This window comes from Mytilus edulis, chromosome 5 (genome assembly GCF_963676685.1).
Source record: "Mytilus edulis chromosome 5, xbMytEdul2.2, whole genome shotgun sequence".
Taxonomy (NCBI): domain Eukaryota; kingdom Metazoa; phylum Mollusca; class Bivalvia; order Mytilida; family Mytilidae; genus Mytilus; species Mytilus edulis.
The window spans coordinates 5,128,365-5,153,147 of NC_092348.1; the positions used below are offsets into that span (position 1 = coordinate 5,128,365).

The 24,783-nt window shown below is 31.3% G+C and overlaps 2 protein-coding genes across 16 annotated transcripts in view; one reads left to right on the forward strand and one right to left on the reverse strand.

Annotated features, from left to right (window-relative positions):
* Positions 1-5,027, reverse strand: part of LOC139525348 (chloride channel protein C-like) — a 32,218-nt gene extending 27,191 nt beyond the window's left edge. For 2 of the 5 annotated variants that reach the window (XM_071320565.1, XM_071320562.1), the window contains exons 1-2: positions 4,976-5,021; positions 1,024-1,235 (exon numbers count right to left, since the gene is read on the reverse strand). In XM_071320565.1, the coding sequence (XP_071176666.1) occupies positions 1,024-1,215 (192 nt within the window). In that variant the 5' untranslated portion in view covers positions 1,216-1,235; positions 4,976-5,021. Of the gene's footprint in view, positions 1-1,023; positions 1,236-4,682; positions 4,792-4,966 lie in introns of those variants that run through there. The other 3 variants (XM_071320564.1, XM_071320561.1, XM_071320563.1) reach the window with 3 other exon arrangements.
* Positions 5,028-9,132: 4,105 nt separating this feature from the next.
* The window catches only part of LOC139525351 (protein phosphatase 1 regulatory subunit 16A-like), a 61,383-nt gene continuing 45,732 nt past the window's right edge, over positions 9,133-24,783 (forward strand). For 6 of the 11 annotated variants that reach the window (XM_071320572.1, XM_071320576.1, XM_071320579.1 and 3 more), the window contains exon 1: positions 9,161-9,316. The gene's annotated coding sequence lies outside the window, so the exon portion shown is untranslated. Of the gene's footprint in view, positions 9,317-20,261; positions 20,545-24,783 lie in introns of those variants that run through there. The other 5 variants (XM_071320583.1, XM_071320577.1, XM_071320584.1 and 2 more) reach the window with 5 other exon arrangements.

Consider the following 24,783-nt stretch of genomic DNA (forward strand, 5'->3'; position numbering starts at 1 on the left):
TATCTATACAATTATATCACTCATAATAATTGTTAATATGTTTTCTAATGGTTACTAAAATATTAATTTGAATTGTCAAACATACTCTTCTATTGAATTTATTGAGAAAAATTAAGAAAACATCGACATTTTTGGTCTTTTGATCAGATATGTAACAGGCTTTGTAAATTGAAAAACTAACAATTGTTAAAAAGTAGTCAACGCCAAAAGATTCTTTGTCATAAATATTATATTGAAATACTAAATGTCTTTATTTCATCTTAAAAGTTTATTTTACTTCTCTTTTAAAAAAAAATCATCTACAAACATGTAATTTGATCCAAAAAAATAGACAAATACAGACACAGAATAACATGAACATAATCTTCTTCCTCTATACAAAAGTTTAAAAAAAAACTTATTGTTTACAGTTTTCCACCTGGATAAAAGTTTCTTTGTAGGTAGAATATGTTGTAGTACTTTACATGCGAATATTTTAAGTTTATTTTCTTTTAAATATTTGAATAAAAATTCCTATAAATTGTTTTGATAAACTGTGGATTCATTAGTGTTCGTTGGATACCAACTTTTGTGGGTTTGGTGGGTACAGATGAACCACAAATTCAAATTTTCAACAAATAACATATTTTCAAAAGGCTTTGTATACAGAGATTGGCAAAACCGCGAAATCAAATATCCACAAATATGAGTTTTCAGCAATCCATGAAAATTGACACCCATGAAAATAAATGAATCCACAGTAACACATCATCTATATTAAGTATACACAGCCATTGTTTTGGTCCAATAGCTGGTTCAAATTTTGATTTATGAGAGACTTATAGAAATATTTTTTTTAAAACTTTTCTAGAATGTTAATTATGCCAATAAGGTGCAATTTCATATTTAAATAGGAATAATATAAAATGATAAGCAAGAAACAAGAGACACAATAATTTTTATTTCCATCATACCTGAGCAAAGACTCCATAAGTATCATCTTTAGGAAACAAAGAGACACAATAATTTTTATTTCCATCATACCTGAGCAAAGACTCCATATGTATCATCTTTAGGATAATACACAGCATCATCACGGGGAGGTTCTACGCTGTGACCCGATTTTTTCCATGGCCCACGGTTCCTGACATTATTTTCGTTGGAGGGCTCTGGAAGTGAAGGTGCCTCCCCAGTCTGTTGGTCCTCGATGTCATGCTGTAGTACATATGCACTCATTTTGATCAGTCAATCATAATCTGTGGAAGGCAATAATTATTACTAAAAGAAACATTGGCTTTAATCAATATTAATATGAAAATGAAAATGGGGATTGTGTCAAAGAGAAAAAACCTGACCAAAAAGCAGAAAATAGTCAAAGGCCACCAATGGGTCTTCATTGAATATATACTAGTTTGACAAACACTAATTTTGATCATTGAGAAGCTTAAAGTTTCCTCAACAATACAACATTAAAACATTTAGCTGATTTTTACAGAGTTATCTCCCTGTAGTGCTAGGTACCAGCTTAATAGATCAACTTTTACACAGAAACTCCTTTTTAACATTGCTGGAACACCATCTTTCATAGCCTTATATCAAAGAATGAACAAATAAGTTTGAAGCACAAGGAATCAAAATAAATTATAAATTTCAAGGGAAATACTGGAACAGAAATTTGCTAGAGGGCAAACAAAAGTAAATTAAGATTTTATTTTTATCATTTTTTGGGCGTATGACATTTGGGCCAATTTTGAAAATTTTCATTCTTTCATTTGCGCCGATTTCATTTTTTCATTTGCGCCGATTTTATATTTTTCCTAATTGGATTTACAGGTAAGTTACAGGTAAGTTTATACTTTTATATTGGCTGAGCACAGAGTATAAAGACAAATCAAGTGACATTGCAATTGGTAAATGGCTATCCCAATGTTTCAGGTTACCATTCCTTTCCCTAAATGAAATCGATGACTGCTTCACATTTGACATTGTCTGACGCTCCGCTCCTCCTGATGACAAATGTCATACATTCTTAGACAACGTGCAAGTACACATTCTCTAACGGTCAACTAATTCGCCAAATATAGAAGATGCGAAATCATAAGAAAGGAATATATTAGATGTGTTGCCTAAACATACTCGGCAAGAACAGATTTATGATTTGAATGTATTCCGTTTTTATGGATTTGAATGCTGCACATATATATTTAATTCGTCATTTAAGTATAAACAAAGTGCTTTTATCTTAGGTTTTTACTTCTTGATTTTAAGCAGGAGACAACAGTTTTATACATGTTATGATTGACAATTCATAACATATGTACAACTGGCTAACGGAAGAGGTCTTTAATGATAAATGAAAATAACATTACTGGGATGGAGAGTTGTCTCATTGGCACTCATACCACATCTTCTTATATCATTTCACCTGTAATTTACCTGTTATTTACCTGTAAAAAAAATCGGCCCAAATGAAAAAAAAAATCGGCGCAAATGCAAAATGCCGCATTTTTTTTTACCTGGAAAATATTGGGAACACCATTTAATGAATATCAACTTCTTTAGATAAAGGGTAAACTGTAATTAAGAACTGCCTCTCTACCCATTATGAATCTCATGGCTTGGCTTCATAACAAATGTACATCCAAAAAGGTAAGACATCAACATAGTAATTCATTTTATGTAATGTCCACCATGTCATGCATGTTCCTTTTATAGTGACTATATAGTTTTATTTTTCCTCATTGTTGAAGGCTGTATTGTTGCTTATATCCTCATTATTTTGACTCTGTTGGATAAGGCAATATTTGGTTAAAGACCTCCAACAGTGGTTCATATTTTCAGAAAAATTGGGAGGCTAGCTCTTAGTTATTTAACTTCTGGAACAAGTCTCTATTTCCTACTCATGGTATTCTGCAACATTTAATGACACCAACAAAAATCAGACTTAAAAATAGGGACTGTCAAAATAAGTCACATTTCACACTTATGTCTTGAAAGATATCAAAGTAAAAGTAAAGTCTGAATTAATATGTGAATCAATGACCATGTTAGCACTTGGGTGTGGGTAGGTAAAGATTGGGGCCCTTTATAGTTTGTTGTCCGATGTGAGCCAAGGCTCCGTGTTGAAGGCCTACATTAACCTATAATGGTTTACTTTTATAAATTGTTATTTGGATGGAGAGTTGTCTCATTGGCACTCATACCACATCTTCCTATATCTATTGCAGTGTGCTAGCCTCATACATGTGAACCTCCCGACGGGAGTACAAAACTCCCGTTTTCAGGGGTCCCCTCCCGTCCTCCCGTCGAAGAGAAAAAAATCTTGTGTAGAAAAAATTTCATGAATGAAAATTTTCAGTCGCCATTTTTACTATTTTGTTTACAAAATTTATCATTGAGATCGTAAAAACCCGAGATTTTTTAAGTCGTAAAACACGAGGTTTATCGAACGTATCCGGTGTAACTGACATTACCTGATTACGCAACATGTGGAGATTTTAATTCTTGCTAAAGGCTAATTAACAAGTGATAATATTTTGATTGAACAATCATAAGGTGTTTGTATATCAATTACTCGATGTGGCTTCTCTTTATGGCACACGCTAAGGATGATTAAAAGCAAATACCGATAAATACCGGCATTGATGGAAAATGGAATGTTGTTGTCCAAAAATTTATCGGAAGATTTTTGATGCCGAGAAAAACACTTATTGTGTATGCAAATCTCGAGATGAAAATACTGGAAAAAGGAATGGTTTCAGCTCAATGTGAGCTGTTTGCTACACAAGCTGACTGAAAAATTATATAAGCAATTTGATTATTTTGTACACCATTATGTGTTCAAAATGCCAAAACGACAGTTATCTTCAAAGACACCAGTTTCAAAACAACAGAAATATTTGACAAAGTTCAACAATGTTTGTTAATTTATTATTTATTTATTATGTAATAAATGTATAGCATAAATCTCTCTTATATCTCAAGCCAATGCCAATGAAAAACAAATAAAAAAAGATTCTCATCAGCAATCAACAATGTAAAACAAAAGAAAAAAAGATTCTCATGAGCAATCAACAATGTAAAACAAAAGAAAAAAATAATCTCATCAGCAATCAACAATGTAAAATAAAAGAAAAAAAGATTCTTCTCAATTATTCCTTAATATATGCAGACTTTAACTAATGCCATTCACAAGGAAGATTGAAGAAAAAAACACATCATACGGTTAGTTTTATGACGAAAAATATGTCGATAAAAAACCTCCTGATCTGAGGTCCAATCTCCTGACCAAAATTTCCAAATCTCCTGATCTGAATTTTACAGTCCATCACATGTATGTAGCCTTGAGTGCAGAATGGTGTGGCTTAAATATACTGCCAACCAAACACCTCAAGAGCTAAATTTTGGGGTACATTTGAATCTTCTGTCTGGAGGACCATTATCCTGTTTTATTATAAACACCGCCAAGATGTAGCTTTTTAAAATGGCTGGATCCGACCCTGATCCTGCATGTAATATTTGCAACTGGAAATTTAACACTTAGATTAGGATCCAGGATTTTAAAAAGGATGCGGACTAGACAATCTTTGGAGTGGAAAATGTAAAATGTCTGCCATTGACCATGTAATAGACATATATGTACTTCCATAAACCAAAGGGGGCTGGGACCCTGGTCAACCTTGAATATTGTCACCTATGCCTACCATCTTATTGAATTTCAGAGGTCAGAGCTGATTGACAGCAAACTTAGGAAATGTCCAAATCCCAATATGGATTAACATGTTTTAGCCAGATTGAGACTATGTTCAGATAGTTTAGGTGAATATGAACTCCCCCAAGCAACAGGTATCTTAAATCATCATAACTATATTTAGATCCCATCATGTGACAAGCTACAACGATATGAACAGTTTTTTGTATCTTTTTCTAATAAGAGATTGCCTTGTCAACTGTGTCACTTAATTAACAATTAATGTTATAAATCTACCTTTTTTACCTGCAGTGAAATTTTGTGTAATGAAAATGAAACTAGTGAAAAGAGTACTTTCAAGGGAGGTAATTACTTATTAAAAAGAAAAGCAATATGTGGGCGACTTCTTCAACATCCTTTTGGGGAAGTTGATTCAAAAGCTCGATTGATTCATTGTTCCTATACATATTTTAAGCCACTCTTTTGAGAATTAGTATACAAATCCTTGATACAAAGAAGAATTATATCAAAATTAATCCAGCCTTTCACAAAAATGAATCATAGGGTCTCTGATAGTATAGATATTTTTCTGTTGAGTCTGGGATGATAATATATCTTTTAGTACCTTATTTCCAGCTTGAGTCTTCTACTAAATAACTTGTAAACATGTATCATGATAAGCTATTCAACAAGGAAGTATTTTAAAGTGAATTTTATACAAATACTTTACTAATAACGAGAGACTTAATATACAATGTCATTTATCTATCTATAATATGATCTCTGGTTACCCCGTGCAATTGTTTGCATAAATATTAACCACTTGGAGGCTACCAATTCAACTGCATAAATTTGTTTTAAGTACTTGATCTCCCTTTTCAAAAGTAGAAATGTCAGGAATTTTTGTCCTCAATGCTCTTTAACTTCGTACTTTATTTGCCCTATTTTAACTCAAGTTTTTTGGATTCGAGCGTCACTGATGAGTCTTTTATAGACGAAACGCGCGTCTGGCGTAAATACAAATCTAATTCTGGTTTATATGATGAGTTTATGATGAGCTTAAAGGGGCACTAGCTGTCAAATTTATGTTCACCGATTTGACTCACATTTTCATATTTGATCATTAATAATGTCAAATATTTATCCAAATTATAAAAAGTATAAAATAAACAATAGACCGGACATGGGCTCGATAATGTGTAGCTTTGTTTCGTGTGTATTTTAGTCTAGACGTCATCTAATTATCTGTCGAGTTGACCTCCGTGGAGGCTCCGATTGCAATATAAGCGATATAAACATAGTATAGATATAAACTAGATATCAGACTCGTGCATTTGCATTTTTCCAGGTCTGTTCAGATTATAGATTAAAAATATATGTTAATCGTCGTTTTTAATTATATATAACTGTATAAGAATGATTTTTTTTGTGGATTGAATCAGTCAATCAAATGATGTCAGTGACCTTTCGGTTTCACTTTCAATGATGACATTCTTATTCTTTAATTATTGAAAACACACAATGCATTCGGTATCCATCTCTAGCTAAGGGTTCAAATTAAAGTTCACATGAATACGGATTCAATGAGGTCGAATGTAAATGTAACTTATAAATGACTAATTCATCATCAATGTTTCTTAGCTTTTTTTTTTACCAAATTGAACCATACTGGCTGCTAAAAGCGATACATTGATTCACTACTTCACTTTCATTAAAGATTGAACCAAAAAAAAATCATATTTTATATGTTTTATATATCTCATAGCTAGTGCCCCATTTAACAACGAGAAATCTCGTTCGAACACCGACCAAGCTTATGGTAACATTTCACAATAGCTAGTTCCCTATGCTAACGGGCAACAACGATTACGATTCCGGATATACATAGATCCAAAGTAATGAATTGGTAATAAAACAAACACAGAATAAAGACACGTTACATTATCAATAACAAAAATCCCCCGGGAACCGCCTATGCACGTGCATCATGGGTCTGTTTTGTTATAGAAATGTAACAAATTAAAGTAATAGTACAAACAATGTTTTTCTATAGAAATGTAACAAATTAAAGTACTAGTACAAACAAGTAAGATGTTATAGCATATCTTTTACGATTTCAAAATTAGACCAAATGATGTTATACAGTTATGTTAGCTCATATTCTATAAGGATTATGTTAAGGATGTTAGTTTGCTAGTAGCACTAATTCCTATTTTTTATAAATTATATTTTGTACATTTTAGCACTCCATTATTCTCTATTCTTTTTCTTTTTACCACTTTCTTTACCATAGTCTCTTTTTCTTTTCTTTGGGAAAAAGGGGGGGGGGGTATCTACAAGGAGAAGCTGTTTATTTTGTTGCTTTTTTTGTGGTCTCTTTTAAAAGTAGGTGGGATAACATCCTACAGCCTACCAACAATGATGATAGCCTAGTATCACTGACTAGTATGAATAAAAAAATATATAGAAAATGTTTATATTTTATTTATTTTTTGTCTTTTTGTCGTCTCTCACTGGTTTCGTTTATTTTGATTGTTTTTTTTTTCAGTTTATTGTTGTTTTTTGTCAACGATAACGCACGGTTGAAGACAGGAGGATTTTGAAAATAAATAAGTCAGCCTTGATAATCACAAAAATAAATGGTTTGTTCTGTGGTAGTTTGAAAATAAATTACCTGACTTGCAATGTAATTGAAAATAAATAATTCAGCAGGTCTAATCGAAAGTATGAGATGGCCCCAGATTCTTCATAAATTCATCTTTTCCCCCCAAAAAAAATCGGGAAACACCTCCCAATTTTTTTAATAATATAAGTATAAATATTATTTAGATATACTTGAAATGTCTGAAAATTTGTTTCATTTAACTTGAGGTATTTGTCTCAGGAAACCTTACCTCACTTTTATTTTAACAGGGCCGTAACTACATTGAGGCAAAAACCTCATGTAGGAAATTAACGGCGAGTGCTTTGCAAGAAGCAAGTTATGTTTTCTTCGCTCAGACGTAGCCCTGATTTTTCAGGATTGATGTTTCTTATTTATTTGTCTTTTGTTTATTGATTGCCCTTCTGTATTCTGTTAGTGTTGCATTCCTTTAATCTAATTAAAAACCGATCTCTCATCGCTCCTGTTTCTGATATGTTGCGTGGGAGATCTAACGAAACCGGCTTTGAGGTCACATGTGAGTGAACTAAAAGTTATGAATTTATAAAGATATATATATATTATAACAGAAAACCTTACCTCTGATTTGTAACAGAAAAACATTTTCATATATTAAAATGAAACATTAAAAAGTTCAGACAGATGTTATTATCTTCATTCTATACGAAAAATCACATATGATACATTTAATTCCAGGCAGGATCAGAACTATAAAATCATTACAATTATCATTGTTATACATTAATATAAAACATTTCGTCTAACATCTAGACATGTAATAATATAATGGCAGCAGTCCTTTTGCGCCAATTAGTGTTTTTCAGGGGTGTCATTTGCGCCAAATTTTGTTTTCCAAATGTATCAATTGCGCCAATATTCGGAACTCATTTGCGCCAATTTACCTTTACACATATCTATCATATATATTAATGAATAATATTTTTTTTTATTTTTGGCTTAAAAAGTATCATATTTTCTGAGGTTTTTTTACCATGAAGAGGAGTATCTCGGGAGAGAAATGACTTGAAATGCATTAATAGACAGTCCATGTACAGAGAGAGAAGAACACTTATTGCTTTGCTGAATATTTATTACAAGATATGCTTAAGACACAGTGCTTTGTTCCCACCATCCGTATGGGCTGAACTCTATCTATCACAAGACGTACATTGAGTAATGGAGCAGAAGCATTCCACAGGAGTTATTATGAACTGATTTATGCATTTCATCCTTCAATGTTTGTCTTTTTTGGCAATAAAGTGAAGTTACAATCTATACTACATACATTAAATTGGGTAATACCCATGCAACAGCAGTAATTAAGAAGAAAGTATGTTTCAGAAGAGGAAACATTTGCCGTGTAAACTACCGAATAAAGGAGGAGGGATTTCATTTTTCGCAATAGTATGTTTAAATTTTGGCGCAAATGATATACCATGTAATTTTAAAACAGGTGGCGCAAACGTAGCAAATGGAGAAAAAATGTTGTGGCGCAAAAGGACGTATTTTTGGCGCAAACGGATCTATCCCATAATGGCATAATATAGCTCCCTAAGTACAGACAAATTTTCATTAGTAAATAACCAAACAAATTTTGCCTCATTTGAAAGATATATAAAATTAGGACAGATACAGTTTATCACAGGCATATGATTGGCAATAAATTGGTGTTTTTTTCTATCTAGAAAACATAAACAGTTTTTACTTCATCTGCTGATTCACATCAAAAATGAATTATATACTTGTATAGCCTTCCCAGTGTAATGGGTTCTCCGTATATAGGAGGAACATTATTACAGGTAAACAAATATTTACCTGAAATGACACCTGAGTCACGTGTTCTGTCTTAACTTGCCAAAACGGAACCAGGTAAAGTTGCGACACCTGTCGTACCGACATAATGGATTAAACCGGAAAAGAAGCCTCATTCCGATTCACAGAATGATTCTGTAGTAGTCCCCAAATTCCAGCAAATCAAATAAGTGGTAGGTTCATATGTTTTTGCACAAGAAAAAAATACATGTAAACAAAAACTCTAAAAATGGCGTCCTATTATACAAAAATATTTGTTATAAGTAAATCGCCCACTCGCTTGAGTCAGAAGTTACACCTATAGAAGCTGATGGATCAAATTAACTAGTAGGGTTATGAACAATATATAAATCAATTGAAAATCCATGTATTTGATTTGGAAAAAAAAATGTTTCACTTTCCAATTACAAATAATTGTTATGCAAAGAGTGTGACACAATTTGCTGCACATTTCTAACTTGTTACTGGACAATGATATCTTAACGAACCCATCTTAACCCTGCAGAATCTGTGTCTGTATGGGTATGTCGTACATTTTTTGTAGCTACCAATTCTGGCTTTTATACATTGGGAGAGAGAAGACTGCTTATGTCAAGAGAAACGAATAGCAGACACAGGAGACTGTGTAAGCCAATCTAGTAAATGTCTGGTCAATATAAAAAATGTTTATATAATTTTTAAAAACAAACAATTTTTCATTTGATATATGAAAACAAAACAAAGAATATAAAGGAATTTGTGTTTCTATTTAAGGATTTGGAACAGAATTCCAAAAAAATAATCCCCCCCCCCCAAGTAAGAAATTCACTCTTTTACACATTTGTATAGCTGCTTAATAAGTGCTTTTGTAAAAAAAAACTATGTATTTTAAAACATCTCTGTAAGCATGACTTGTGTATATATAATATAACAAGTTTGGGTAGCAACTTTTCCTGGTACTGATTAATTTGATTTGATTTAAGAAATGGGAAGTTGACAATCAGAAAGTTGAAATCATCTTATAAACAATATAGATTTGAAGTCATAGAAAAACTGACTATACCTTGGCCAAAGTGAAAAAAACCAACCGTTTACACAAAAAACTTACTCAAGACTGAGCAACATGAACAAATATGTCATTTTATTGTTCTCTGTAATACCTTGTGTACCCTAAAAATTTGACATGGTTAGAGTTATAGAAATATTTAGTGCTCGAGGTTTGAATAAAATGATTGAGTATTTGAAAATGACCAGAAAAAAACATTTCTTTTTTTGAGCTGTTGAATTTTATTTGAAGGCTCTAGAGTGACCTACAGTCGTATCCTTGTACTTTTGTGGATAGCTGTCTCATACCAAATCTTGTTTTATATATATTAACTCAAGTACAGTTTTTGTCTGTCTTGTTTGACTCTGTACATTTGTATGTCTTTTTTCTTTGAGTGGTTTGTGGTAGGTGCAGTTGCTTGTTCTGACAAATATGCTTTTGATTAGTAATGTTACCCTTTTCTTGCAATTATAACTACAATGTACATCATCTAAAAATAACTAAATGTGGGGTAATGTTATGTTAAAACTAATGTCTTAATTGTTTATATAAAATTGAAAATACTATAGTCAGTCAGGTTGTAAACCACCCAGTACGTTAGCATTCTTAATTCTGAACAATTTACATGGAGCTAAATGTCAATAAATTCTCACTTTGCAAAATAACTGATTTAACACACTCAAAATATCTTTTGAGTATATTGACTTAAAATTAACATTTAAATATTTACAGAATTATATTGCAACTACCTGCATATGAAAAATTTATGAGAATTGAGTTGAAAATCAAACTTTTGAATCCACTTGGATAATAATTATGTAGATGGTTGCCATATACATTATAAAAACTTGAAAATAAAGTCAACATTACAAAGTTTGATAGCAAAAGGATTTTCCCAGTCATTAGAAGTTTTTGATGAAAAATAGAGTTATCTCCCATGGTATGTGAAAATTTAACTTGATTAAACTTGTATGTAACATGTAGCTATTTTGGATATATTTGGACAAGTAAAACGGTTTCATTGAAGAGAGCTTATTTAGTATTTTAGTGTTTTACTTGATTGTCCTGTTTTAAATATAATCTTATGTAATAACATTAACGGTGCCAATTTTTCTGCACCAGATGCGCATTTCGACAATACATGTCTCTTCAGTGATGCTCGTGGCCAAAATATGTAAAATCCAAAGCTTATATCAAAGATGAAGAGCTATAATCCAAAAGTTCCAAAAAGTATAGCCAAATCCGTGAAAGAAATCGGAGCTTTGCATTAGGGAGAAACGTTCCTTAATTTATAATAATTTTTAATATTTTGAAACAGCAAATTTAATACACAAAAAATCCGCATTTTCACGTATTTACATTTTTATGTAAAGTTTACATTGCTTTGTATTTATGCACCAGTGGCACTGATGGGGATACATGTATATTTATAACCCTGTATTGTATCAGGATAATGATGATCAATTCCTGTTCATAAGAAATGTACATATTTTGCACAAAACAACACTTATCTAAAAAATGATAAGGGGTCTTCAGTAACTTTTGTAAGACTTCACTGGCCTGACCTGCTGTTACATGTAACTACTGGTACAAACTAAACCAAACTTGGTCTGGATCATTTTTAATGTATCTAATACTATTTATTATGATTTTAACCTTGATTATTTTACATGTTTTCCAAAACCACAGTAGATACAGGTGTGCAATACAGGCTCTTGAGAGCCTCTAGTTTTACATACATGTACATGTACATGTATCCTAAATTTTGTGTCAGATATGTTTTTGTCCAAGATACATGTACATTGAATTTGTACATGCATGCAGGAAATATTTGCCGAACCAACATTAATCAATCAGCCTAGATGTACATGTATGGTGTTAATGTAATACAGATTAACCCCATCACATTCAGATTTACATTTTTAAGTTTTATTTGATTATGTTTGGTGCAGTATACATAACATCTAACATTGGCTAGAACTCACACATAGTTATTACCATAATTACCATTTAGTATCAATAGATTTCACACATTGATAGCTACATCATTACCAATCTTAAATCAAAATCAATATGATTTACTTTTAAACTTGAGCAAAACTTTGTTGAAATATAATTTTAATATTAAAACTTTTTTTTTATTAAATTTAAAGAGATGTTTTTGGTAGCTTAATAAAAGGATATTGCCTATGTTATTCAATTTTTTATGTGATTTGTCATTAAATAAATGTTTGAGCAGTGGTCTTGGAAAACTGCAGATAAATCCATGGTCTTTTTCTTGCACTAATTTTTCTCAAAAATTACCCAGTGAAGTAATTTAGAGATTAGGACATGACAGGTGGCACAAACATGTATTTATATTATAATGACAAATTTGACCTGGTCTGTTCATGAGGTCAACTACTTCAGACATTCTTACCTGTCTAAGTTTGGACAGGTGATGAGTTTATTATAGATAAATGATAAAAACAGATTATTCTACATGTATGTTATATAAAATACAAACGATTATAGATAAATGATAAATACTGATCATTCTACATGTATGTTATATAAACGACAAATGATTATAGCTAGATCACATCTCTGCTAACTGCATTAAATATCCAGTCGCAAACATGAAACCAAAGGGTTATCAACCTAATATCATAGGCTTACTACAGCGCTATAAAAAATTCTAGTTAGAACTATGCATTTCTTTAATGTATAACATGCATGTTCCTATGAAAGTTACTTAACATTAAAATGTAATATTTCTCAAATTATATATGCGTATAAGGCTATCTGCCCGACAAGCATATCATATTAACACCATGCTATTGTGTATTATTAAAGCAAAATGATAGCTTTCAATTATTTAGAACGGCTTCTTTTTAGGAATTTTGATGCACAAATTTTCCTGCTTTCTTTAAAAATTTCGATATCACAGCTGAAGTTTAAAAGATTGCGATATGGTGACACCTACATGAATGGTACACCTACATGAACATAAAGTATTTACTTTAGAATCGATGACATTTTGACCTAGTCAGTTTATATAATTTCGAGGTCAATTTTTTAAAACACCTTAAGACATAACAACCTGTCAAATTTGAATAGGGTGATAAAATGTACTGGTACAAATGAAGATAAAGTTAACCTTGAATACTAATGGTCACTCAGTAAGAATAAGAATAATAAGTTAAATGAGAAATTATAGTCACATCATGCTTAAAATTCACCCAAAATTCATTTATAACTACTACCAAGACCATTAAAAAAATTACATTTGCAATCAGACAAAACAAATCTGTCAGACACCAGCTTCCTGTTTTGTGATACTTTCAATAAGGGGAATGCTAACAATGAAGTAGGACAACATGTGCAATCTTGTTTAGATAACATACATGTACCAAAACAATTTAATGTAATAAAATTTTTGAAATTTTTTAAGTATAAAAAGAGATTTTACATTGAGTTACCTGTATTTCTTAACAGTCAAAAAATAAGAAAAAAAAATAAAACTTTTGAACCTTTAAGTTAAAACATTAAAAGGATTTTCATATCTGTGCCAATTTACAAAGTGTTTAATTGCATTGCCTCCAGTGGGTTATGTAACAGTTTGCTACAAAAGTAGGTGTGTCCTTTCCTCAAGATCAATTTTAAGTTGTTAGGTGCGAAATTTTATGGTTGTATAAATGTATTTAATGAAATTTACCTGTCCGAGACATTTCTACCTACATTTGTATATAGTTTAATATAATGTCTCAAATTTAACTTATGATTTTCATGTCATTAAAATATTAAAGTACAATTACGGAAGTTAAAAATTAAACTAGTTGTGTTGCGTGTAGGAGGATTGAGAAATGCTGATATTTAACTGGTAGTATTAAATGTTCAAACTAATGTACTGCATTACTCATAAACATGCAATTAGTATTAGCTGTTCTGAGTTTGTGAGATTTATATAAGATCATTAAAATTAGCTTGTCTGCATGGTACAAAGCATTCTTATGAAAAAATCACTTATAAATCATGTACAATTTAGTATAACATCAAATTTTATTGTCAGATTTTTTGTGGATTGAGCCAAAGAAGTGCAAATTCTGAAATATGTTATAAATTGCATATGTAAGGAAGGTTTTACCTCCAATATTTAACATGTATCATTCAATAGGCATTACACATGACATAAATATTATTTGAAAAAAAGCTTTAATATTTACATACTAGATAATAAGATAGTAAGATTTTGAATAATCATTTTACTATTTGACAATCTTCTGAAGAAATATTATGTAATAAGTAATAAAAGTGTCTGTACAAGAGTTTTGCCAAAAAATGAAAAAGAGACAAACTGTCAGATTTTTGAAGTTTGTAGCTTTATCATTTTATGAAAAAGGTTGTCAGTTTTCCTTAGAGATTTTGAAAACATTATTGTGCCCTTTACATCACCATAGTATGATAAATGTGTGTATAGGATTATACTCAGCATACGGTAGCTAGTGGATTAATATTATTCCATTTTCACTTTCTTCAGGGAGAACTCAGAAAAAGTAAGGAGCTCTTGACAGTCTTTGCAAGTAATGATGTTTGTTTTGAAATTACATTGGGGTTTTTTTAAACACTTTCGAAGATTTACAGCTTGTTACATTGTGTTGACATCTGTCTATTTTTGGAAGATTGTGTGCTGAACTTTAGAGTCTATAGAGTTCTTGAGACATATTGATTATTTTTGTAGTTGTGTTGCTGTTTCTCTGATGTATGTCCCACATTTTCTTTTTATTATTTATTAACCTGTTTGATGAGCACTTTTAGTACATATAGACAAAATGTGGGAGCAACATTAGAATCACCAGTATGGTCATTATCTTGTCAATCTTAATTTCACCAAATGATAATCTTGATTTATAAAATCACTGTTCTGACCATTGGTCAGTAATGAGGTCTTCTGGGTAATAAATAAGATATAATTGAGCCATAGTAACTTGTGAGCATACTCTAGATCTCCTACAATGATGCATGTGAGGATTGTGTCACTTTAGATGAAGGTAAAGGGTAATTGAATTGATTCTAATGGTGTTAAGAGTTGCCTACAGAGGATGGGATAGACATTGTTATGGTTGTCTTGACTTGATGTCAGACTGTTCATGACCATCAGGGGTCTCTGTTAGATTTATTCACAGGAGTTGACAATATATAAATATGCCAAACTTGACTATTCAAGTAGAGCTTCTCTCTAAAAGAAATCGCTTTCTCTCTTCAACGGTTTATGTCACTTAAGATGATAGTAAAGGGTAATTGAATTGATGGTAATGGTGTCTACCTACAGAGGATGTGATAGACACTGCAATAGTTTTCTTTACTTGATGGCAGACCTTCCATGGTCCATGTTAGATTTATTCACAACTGTTTTTGTCGAGCCTGCAACTTTGGTTGCAGAAAGCTCAACATGGGATAGTGATCCGGGGGCGGGAGCGTTAGCTAACTTCTTGAAAGCTTTATATTTTAGAAGGTGGAAGACCTGGATGCTTAATACTTTGTATATAGATGCTTCATGTTATGAAGTTTCTTTCAGTCACATGTCCAATGTCCTTGACCTCATTTTCATGGTTCAGTGACTACTTGAAAAAAAAGTTCTGAATTTTTGTAATGTTAAATTCTCTCTTATTATAAGTAATAGGATAACTATATTTAGTATGTGCATACCTTGCAAGGTCCTCATGTCTGTCTGACAGTTTTCACCTGACCTCGACCTCATTTCATGGATCAGTGAACAAGGTTAAGTTTTGGTGGTCAAGTCCATATCTCAGATACTATAAGTAATAGGTCTACTATATTCGGTGTATGGAAGGACTGTAAGATGTACATGGCCAACTGGCAGGTGTCATCTGACCTTGACCTCATTTTCATGGTTCAGTGGTTATAGTTAAGTTTTTGTGTTTTGGTCTGTTTTTCTTATACTGTATGCAATAGGTCTTCTATATTTGGTGTATGGAGTGATTGTAAGGTGTACATGTCTGACTGATGGGTGTCAACTGACCTTGACCTTATTTTCATGGTTCAGTGGTCAAAGTTAAGTTTTTAGTTTTGGTCTTTTTTCTAAAACAATATGCAATCGGTCAACTATATTAGGTGTATGGAAATATTTTATGATCTATATGTCAAACACGCAGCTTTTATTTGACCTTGACCTCATTTTCACGGTTCAGTTATCAGTGTTAAGTTTTTGTATTTTGGTCTGGGTTTTTTTTAAACTACATGTATAAGCAATAGGTCAACTATATTTGTTGTATGGTAGAATTGTTAGCTGTACATGCCTACCTGTCATGGTTCATCTGACCTTGACCTCATTTTCATGGTTCATTGGTAAATGTTATAGTTTTCTTGGTTAATGTTTTGTTTATGTGACAGTTGTAATAAAGCTTTATATTTAGGTCTATCAACATAATATCAATGATTAGTAAAGAAGGCGAGACATTTCAGCGTGTGCACTCTTGTTTAGACTTGGGCATTAAGTATAAGCTATTTACATATTGTATAGACTCCTGTTTAATATTGAAAACTGCATGTGGACATCTCCATACATTTTGTTGTTTTTTTGTGTTGTGGTAGACTGGCAGTATTTGTAATGAAAAATTATTCTGATACTTTTAGTACCAACACAGCGTTTGGACTGAATCTTTTAATTCAATATATGATGAAAGTAATAATTATGTGACCTACCCTATCTTAGATTGTGTATAATGTAAAATTGAGAATGGAAATGCTGCTTGCAGTATAGTTTCGAATTTTTTCTGCTGTACCTAGTTGAGTCATGCTGTTAAGCAGGGGTATTAATGTTTTTTTGTCAAGTGTAATATACATGCATGGCATATAAAGGAAAATAACTCTTGTATACTCACAACTTAAATTCTAAAATGTACATCCTTGATGAAACAAAATGACAGGGATTACAAGTACACGAAAGGTTAGAAAACACTAGATTTGTAATCTGCGGTCGTATCCAGCTGCACTGGCCCAAGCAATTTATTTCTTATTACATCAAGTATAACAAAAATTGAGGTGAAAAGCACCTTATGACTGGCAGGAACAGTTTTTCTGTAGAAGTTGTGATTTTCAATTCTGTCGGTGGGGTGTAGTTATATTCAGATGTAATTAATGTTTTTGATGTTAATTATCGTTTATTGATCATGTTTTGCCTAAAGACCACATTAAAAGTAACATTACTTATCATAAGTAATGATAAACCCTTGCCAGTAGTAAATATTAACTTTCTCATCCTTATCATGTATACCTCAGGGAAATTAATTAATGATGAGAGAGATTATATTGAAATAGGTAGTTTTGGTGCATCAGGTCAAAACACCTGAAACTTTGATGAAGAAGAAAATTATCTTCAATTGAAGATCTACTTGAAGAGAGAAAATGCACTGAAATAAAACTTAAAACATTATAATTAAAACATTATAATTATCAAAGATGTGCCTTTTCTGCTTTTTCAAAAGAGTTTATATTGCAATTGGTAGTTCTGGTGCATCAGGTCAGAATACCTGAACTTTGATGAAGAGGAAAATTATCTTTAATTGAACATCTATTACAGAGAGAAAATACACCAAAATAAAACTTTATAATTATCAAAAATGTGCTTTTTCTGCTTTTTGTGAGCAATAAAATGATTGTTTTCAATTTAAGTTTGTATAGTTATATGATATTTCTTACAGTTACGTAATACAACAGATTTTAATCTTGTTTTATTATTTTTTACAAGAAGAATGTGGGATAAAAAAAGCATGCAGGTGCTTGCTTACTCCAGTGTATTGGCACTTGATTTTATGATTATATTGATCTATACAGGTGTCAACAGAAAGAAAAACAATTATAGAAACTTAGATAACAATTGATTTGGCACATCTTCTTATTTCAGATATTTAAAAAAATTTGTGGAGGATTATTTATATTTATTTTACCTGGCCTATACAGCTCATAGTGGCCAATTACTATGAATTGAGAATGGAAATGAGAAAAAAGTCAAAGAGACAACAACCGGACCAAAGAGTAAAAAACAACTCAAGGTCAACACATCAATAATCCAGCACCTTCAGCCAGTCTTTAGCTGGCTCCTAAGCAAAAATGTGTACTTGTTCAGTGGATGACATACTTATTGCGAACCCTATCATAGTTTTCCATAGATTCACCTGCCTGTACAAATAATAAATAAGAACTCCTGCAAAACTGCATGTGGCATTGTATTTATTCAATATCAATAATACATTTTTAATAGTTTCAATATAAACACTGATTCAAAAATTAAAAGTTGATTTCTGATTAAACTTTTGTATAATTAACCTTATAACCTACAGGAGGGTAAGCTTGTCTAAGGGGGGATTAGTTTGTTCATACTTCAGTATTTATGATAGTAAAATGAATCTCATCCAAGTGTGCATAGCTATTATTTAGTTAAGTTAGTGTGGAAAATAAATTTCAAAGTCATTTTCAAGATTTCAAATTATTCAAGATGCAAAGTTAAAGCGGTTTTTTTAATCAAATTAATCATGTAATTCTTAAAATATTATTTTATCTAAATTGATGTATTTGTAAATAATGTATCCAATGCAAAATTTGCACTTTGTATGAATCAAAAGAACTACATAATACATGAACAGTCAGACTCAACAATAACCAGGGGAGATAATTTTAATGAATATATCCACAGTGTTTAAAAATGTTCAGATTTTTCAAGCGTTATTCCATCTATAACTGCATCACATATTGCAGCTCTTGTATGGTCAAAAGTAAAATAACAGTGATTTTATAAAATAAGAGTACAAATAAATCATTGTACAAATGTTACTTTTTGGTCTTCCCTTACATAAAAACAGCAACAAAATTTTTAATCTATTAAGAAATATAGCTGAGAAATCAACATAAAAGGAATAAGTTGAGATGAATAACTATTTGTGAAAATAAGTTGGTTTACAGAATTTGAAAAATCAACAAAAAATACATTCATACACCTTGGGCATCTATTATATTGATTTCTGTCCTAATAAATACACTATTGACATCCTTTCATGAAAACATAACAAAGCCTCAGTTTTGAATGAAGAATAAAAAACAACAACCAGGGTATATTGAACAGTTACAAGTGTATTTTCATTTATTTGGAAGATTTTTTTTTTACTCAGGTAAATTAATCAATGAGTGATAGATTTCTCTTGGAAGAAATTTAAAGGTCCCATCAAATAAACTATACAGAGAACAATACCTGTTGTATTTGTTCAATGGGACAATAGAACTTACAAAAGTTTAAATGGACAGGTAACTTGCAGGTGAATCTATGGAAAACTATGATAGGGTTCGCAATAATAACTCTGAAACATGTAAATGAACTAGAATTGAGAAACATACAAGACTTAACAATTATTGAATGTTAAAAAAAAGTCTGAAAAAGGACACTGAGAAAGGAGTCTGAAGTAATTTTAAATTCTGACTGATTTTCAAAAGCAATGAAATTTCATGTATATACATGTACATACTTATATATTATTTAAATTAATCATACTTTTATTGGGGGCCTGTGACCAAGTTTTACTACTGTAATCACTAGCCAGTCAATATTCAGGTTGTGAGTTCGAACCCACATGTGTGGGTGCACTCAACTCCAATTCTAACTGACTAGGAGTGTTAGTTTTCCTATTGAAGGTCGTTTGTTTTCCCCTTGCACTCTGGCTTCCTCCACCAATAAAAACTAGCCAACATGAAATAGTCCAAAACTGGCGCTTAAAAGTGGTGTTAAAAAGCCAACAATCAAATCATACTTTTATAAATATATATAGATATATTTATCTAACTTATTATTTTGGTGTAGATTGACCAGGTTAGATAAGTTGGCCCTTGATGACATTGACTGACCCCCTCTCTACCACTTCCCAAATTAGTAAATTTAGTATACATTTGACATAAGTTTGTGTGAGTGATTCATGATTGGTACAGTCTCTAGATATATTTGTTGTTTAATTAAATAACTGATCTCTCTAATATAAAACAAATATCTGTATAATTGGTACATAGTTTAATTAAACTGCATTGAATAAGATTTGATTGAACTTACTTCATAGTAGTGATGAACCATGACGGCCATCACTCACATAATAAACTTTCTTGGCCTTGAAGTACATACCATAATACTGTAAGGAAATTGACAATTGAAAGTAAATGCAAAGTAGTATGATGGAGAAATTATTTACATTCTTGTTGATTAATTCATACCGGTATTGACCTAGATTTATGTATCAGCATGTCAATGGGATAGTATAGAAAAGTTTGTCATGAACATGGATTAAGTTCAATAATATAAAGGATGATTTATGGTCATGAATAATTTATAATTTGAACGTAAGTTTAATATAATACTTCATGTTTGATTGGATTTGATAATACAGTATTGGAAATTAATGAGGTAGAAAAAACTAACTTTTTGATATTGACTATTTAACCTGAGGTTTGATGGATGGACATGGATTGGGAATAGTTACACGTTTTGACAGCTAAATAACGTTCTTTCTGTTATGTGAGAGAGAAAACATAGTGCGGTTATAAATAATAAAAGTGTAATTTTACTAAAACTGAAAATGTTAAACTTTAAATGAATGATGCACATACATTATGTAATATAAATTATATATTATTATTATATTGATGTTTTGGGAGGCGACTTTCCTGATATGGAACTTGCGCCCTAATATGTAATATAAAAAATAGGAAGATGTGTTAAGATGTTAATAAACCATACAACAAATTACCCTTAAATCTCTTTAGTTTTAGTTGGATATACATGTTCATGAAGCAGGTATATTTTTTTGACTATTCATGAACGTAGATTCAATTGTTCATCAACAATTTAAATATACATGGTAGAGGATCAAGAAAAAGTTTCTAGATTGCGTTTGTAACAAATATACCTGGTGCTAGCTATCAGCTTTTAATGACATGCATTTGTAACAAATACACCTGGTGCTAGCTATCAGCTTTTAATGACAAGTCGTCTCATAACATTTCATTATAACCTACAACAAAGGACACATATTTCCAATGATTGCAACATGACCAAGGGAATAAGATTGATATAACACACTTGTTAATTATTGAAGACTGTATGCATGCTGCCCCTAGATTTCTGAAGGTCACTTATTTTCAATGGATTTCTGTTTATAATTGAATGCTATATGCTGCCCCCTAGATATCTGATGATTATCTTTGTCATTGGGTTGTATGACATTGCTTATTATGGAGGCCTTGGTGGCCTAGTGGTTTAAGTAGTTGAATTACTGTATCACTAGCCAGTCTACACTGAGGTTGTGAGTTTGAATCCCATATGGAACAGGTGCACTTGACTCCAATCTTCATTGATTAGGATTATCAGTTTTCCTACTGAAGGGCGGTGGTTCTCTCCTGTTCCTTAGGCTACCCCCATATAAAAAACCTTACTGCCACGAAATAGCACAATATTGTTACATATTGAAAGTGGTGGCATTAAACACCAATCAATCAGTCTGTTTATTATTGAAGACAATGCTTCTGATTGTTATCTTTATCATTAGATTGTTCTACATCTACATCATAGCATCTACTCTTATACATATAACTCTTCTGTCTTTTTTCCATTGGATTGTTAATTTGCATACCGGCACATCTATACACATTCTTGTAGAATTTCAATTCTTTACCTTCAAGGTCGTTTTGAATATGCATGAAATATTTGCCACTGGACATTAAGCAACTAACAATCAATCTATCAATTTAATTCAAGGTCATGAGACATCTTTTAGGTATAACTATTTGTAGTTGAAAACTGCATCCAAGTAGAATGCCCATTTAATGCCCTTTATATCATTAGTATCTAACCAATGTGTGATACCTTCAACCACCTGTTTAACAAGAGAAATTAGTCAAATCCATTAATACATTGCTATACATGTATATGCATCATTACATATCTGTTGAGCTATGCTAATAAGAAAGTAAGTTTTCCCACAATGTTAAAGGAAGTATGATGAATAAACACAAAGCAAATTATAACTAATTATAGTATTAGAAAATAATCCTTTTTACCTGTATTTTTTGTTAGTGAAAATTTGTCTTCTAAATTGAGGTTTATATAGCATACGGTAACTTGATGGTTATAAATTATGACTGATTTATTTTGCTCAGAGGCTGAATCAAATGACTGATAGTACTGCTAAGTCTTTTTTGGTGGATTATTCAATCAGATTTTGAAATCAGTTTGTTATAATTTGCTCATTTAAACAGATGTATAGAAATTTGCTTTCATTCAGTATAAATTATGTATTTTCACTTAAAATTCAAATAGAATAATGTTATAATTAGTGTAAAGATATTTTTTGATATCTTCGTCATTAGGTAGCTTGCTGATTGACCCCACAATCCACATTTACTTTTATTCATGTAAATCCTGATCATTTCAACAATCACATGTTCATATATGGAACTAACTACTAAAAGGGTCACTGATAAAGATCCAAACCATTTATGTTTAATATATCATCCTATACACAGGAAGGGATGAGGATTGAAAATTCTTTTCAAACAGGAAAATAGGGCCAAAAATAAGTTTGCATGTTTACTGTCACCTGACCTACTTTGTTTCTACTTTTTATCCCTACCCTAATTTTTTGTTTGATCCATGTTCCTGACATCACTATTTTTAAGTTTCAATTTCTCCCCATTGAATAGAGTAAAGATAAAGATATTTAAAAAAAGACCCTAATGTTTCTGTCACATACATGACTGCATCATGCATTTTATAGTTTTCTTCTTATTTTGTTTTCTTTATTTACATTTTGCATGAATAAAGTGTCAAATTTGGAGATTTTTTTATACTCATATTACCCTGCAATGATATATGCCATTATTATTGAATTCTATATGTCAAAATATATTTCCTTGTTTTGATATGTTGTGTTGTAGGGATGCTGTCTCCAGGACATTTATCTTCCTTAGTCTAGGTATGCATCCTTTGTTAGGTTTTTAAACAGTTAAAGTTCTAAAGTTACAGGGTTTTTTGTAGAGGTAAATATTTGGTATTCCCCTGTGTGTAGTTTTACATCCTAATGTATTTTCAACAATTAGGATCCATTAGATGAGATTTCTATCTGATATGCAAGTACAATGACAGTTGTAACAGCTGTGAGAAAGTGACTATGGTTATAATCGACCCCAGTCTCATCCTAATCTATGATTGTATGTCTAGTGAGTAAAGTTTTGGGGGATAATCAGTGCAAATAAATAAAGGATATTTATACACAGGTACATGTATGAACTAATTTATTGATATTTTAGATTTAGCAACGATAATTTATGTTCAATGGGAGGATCATGTAATGATGAATACGCACACACACACACACAAAAATGGTATTGATATAGTTTTTGCCTTACTTGTACATGTGGTTGAAAAGGATTGTTAAAGAATGGAAAAAATCCTAGTGATTTTAATGACTTGACAGTTGACACACTCATTTACCACAAACAGTTATATATATATATTGTACATGTATATAGATTTATTAATTGACTATCTACTCTTTCTTAAAACATGAAACAGGACATTTTAATTAGAAATTCACTTAATGTTTGATTAACTCTCTGTAATTCTAATATTACAACATATCTTATCACTAAGTCATAACCAACTAAATCTTAGAGGACGCTATAATTATTTGAAATGCTCAAACTTTAGCAAATCAATTAGATACATTTGTACATGTAAGTAAAGATTTGATAAGATTGTCCGATTATTGAGAATTAATAATCTCCATCAAGAGAAGTGATGAGTAATTTTGTATCTTCTGAATATGTCACATGAATAAACCATAGCCACTTACCATCGAGACAAAATTATTTATACAGATTTAATATAACGTCCGCCGAGTAAAAGAGTTGACTTAATTTTCTGCTGATTTGGGAGACGATTTCTTGGTAGTAAACCTATAGTATTATAATAGTTATGGTATTGATGATGCAGTTTTGTCTCATCGAATCATTTATCTCTCTCATGTCATAATTACGTATCGTTAAATAGTCGCAGAATCTAATAACTATTTATCTTACCCAAAATAATTCCATTGTGTAACAATAGGTTTTGTTATCAAAGGGAAAAAGGAAGTTAATTAAAGTCAAATTGTAAGGAGGCTGAAGTAATATTTGTTCCGTGAAGCTATAGCGTCTGTAGTATTTCTGCTCTTCCTGAGACTCAATTAATGTTTGTACAGTGAACGTACTATCTTGGGCATTCTCAGTTCTATGGAGACTGAATTAATGTTTGTACAATACAGAAAACTACCTTAGGAGGTTAAATTAATGTGCGGCTACTGTCTGGGGATGAATGATTTTGTTTGTTAAGCAATGTTGACTTTCATCAGTTTTCCAGGGTTAGGATATAACATTGACCAGATTGTAAACCTTATATTTAACATTGACCTTTAACCAGACTTATTCTGGGGGAATAAAGACAAGAGATATAAGTTTGTGAAGTATCAATTTAAAAATAAAAAAAGGGATTAAGAACTTTCATTATTTGTGCATGGAATTCATTAAATCTTTTATATTCTTGAA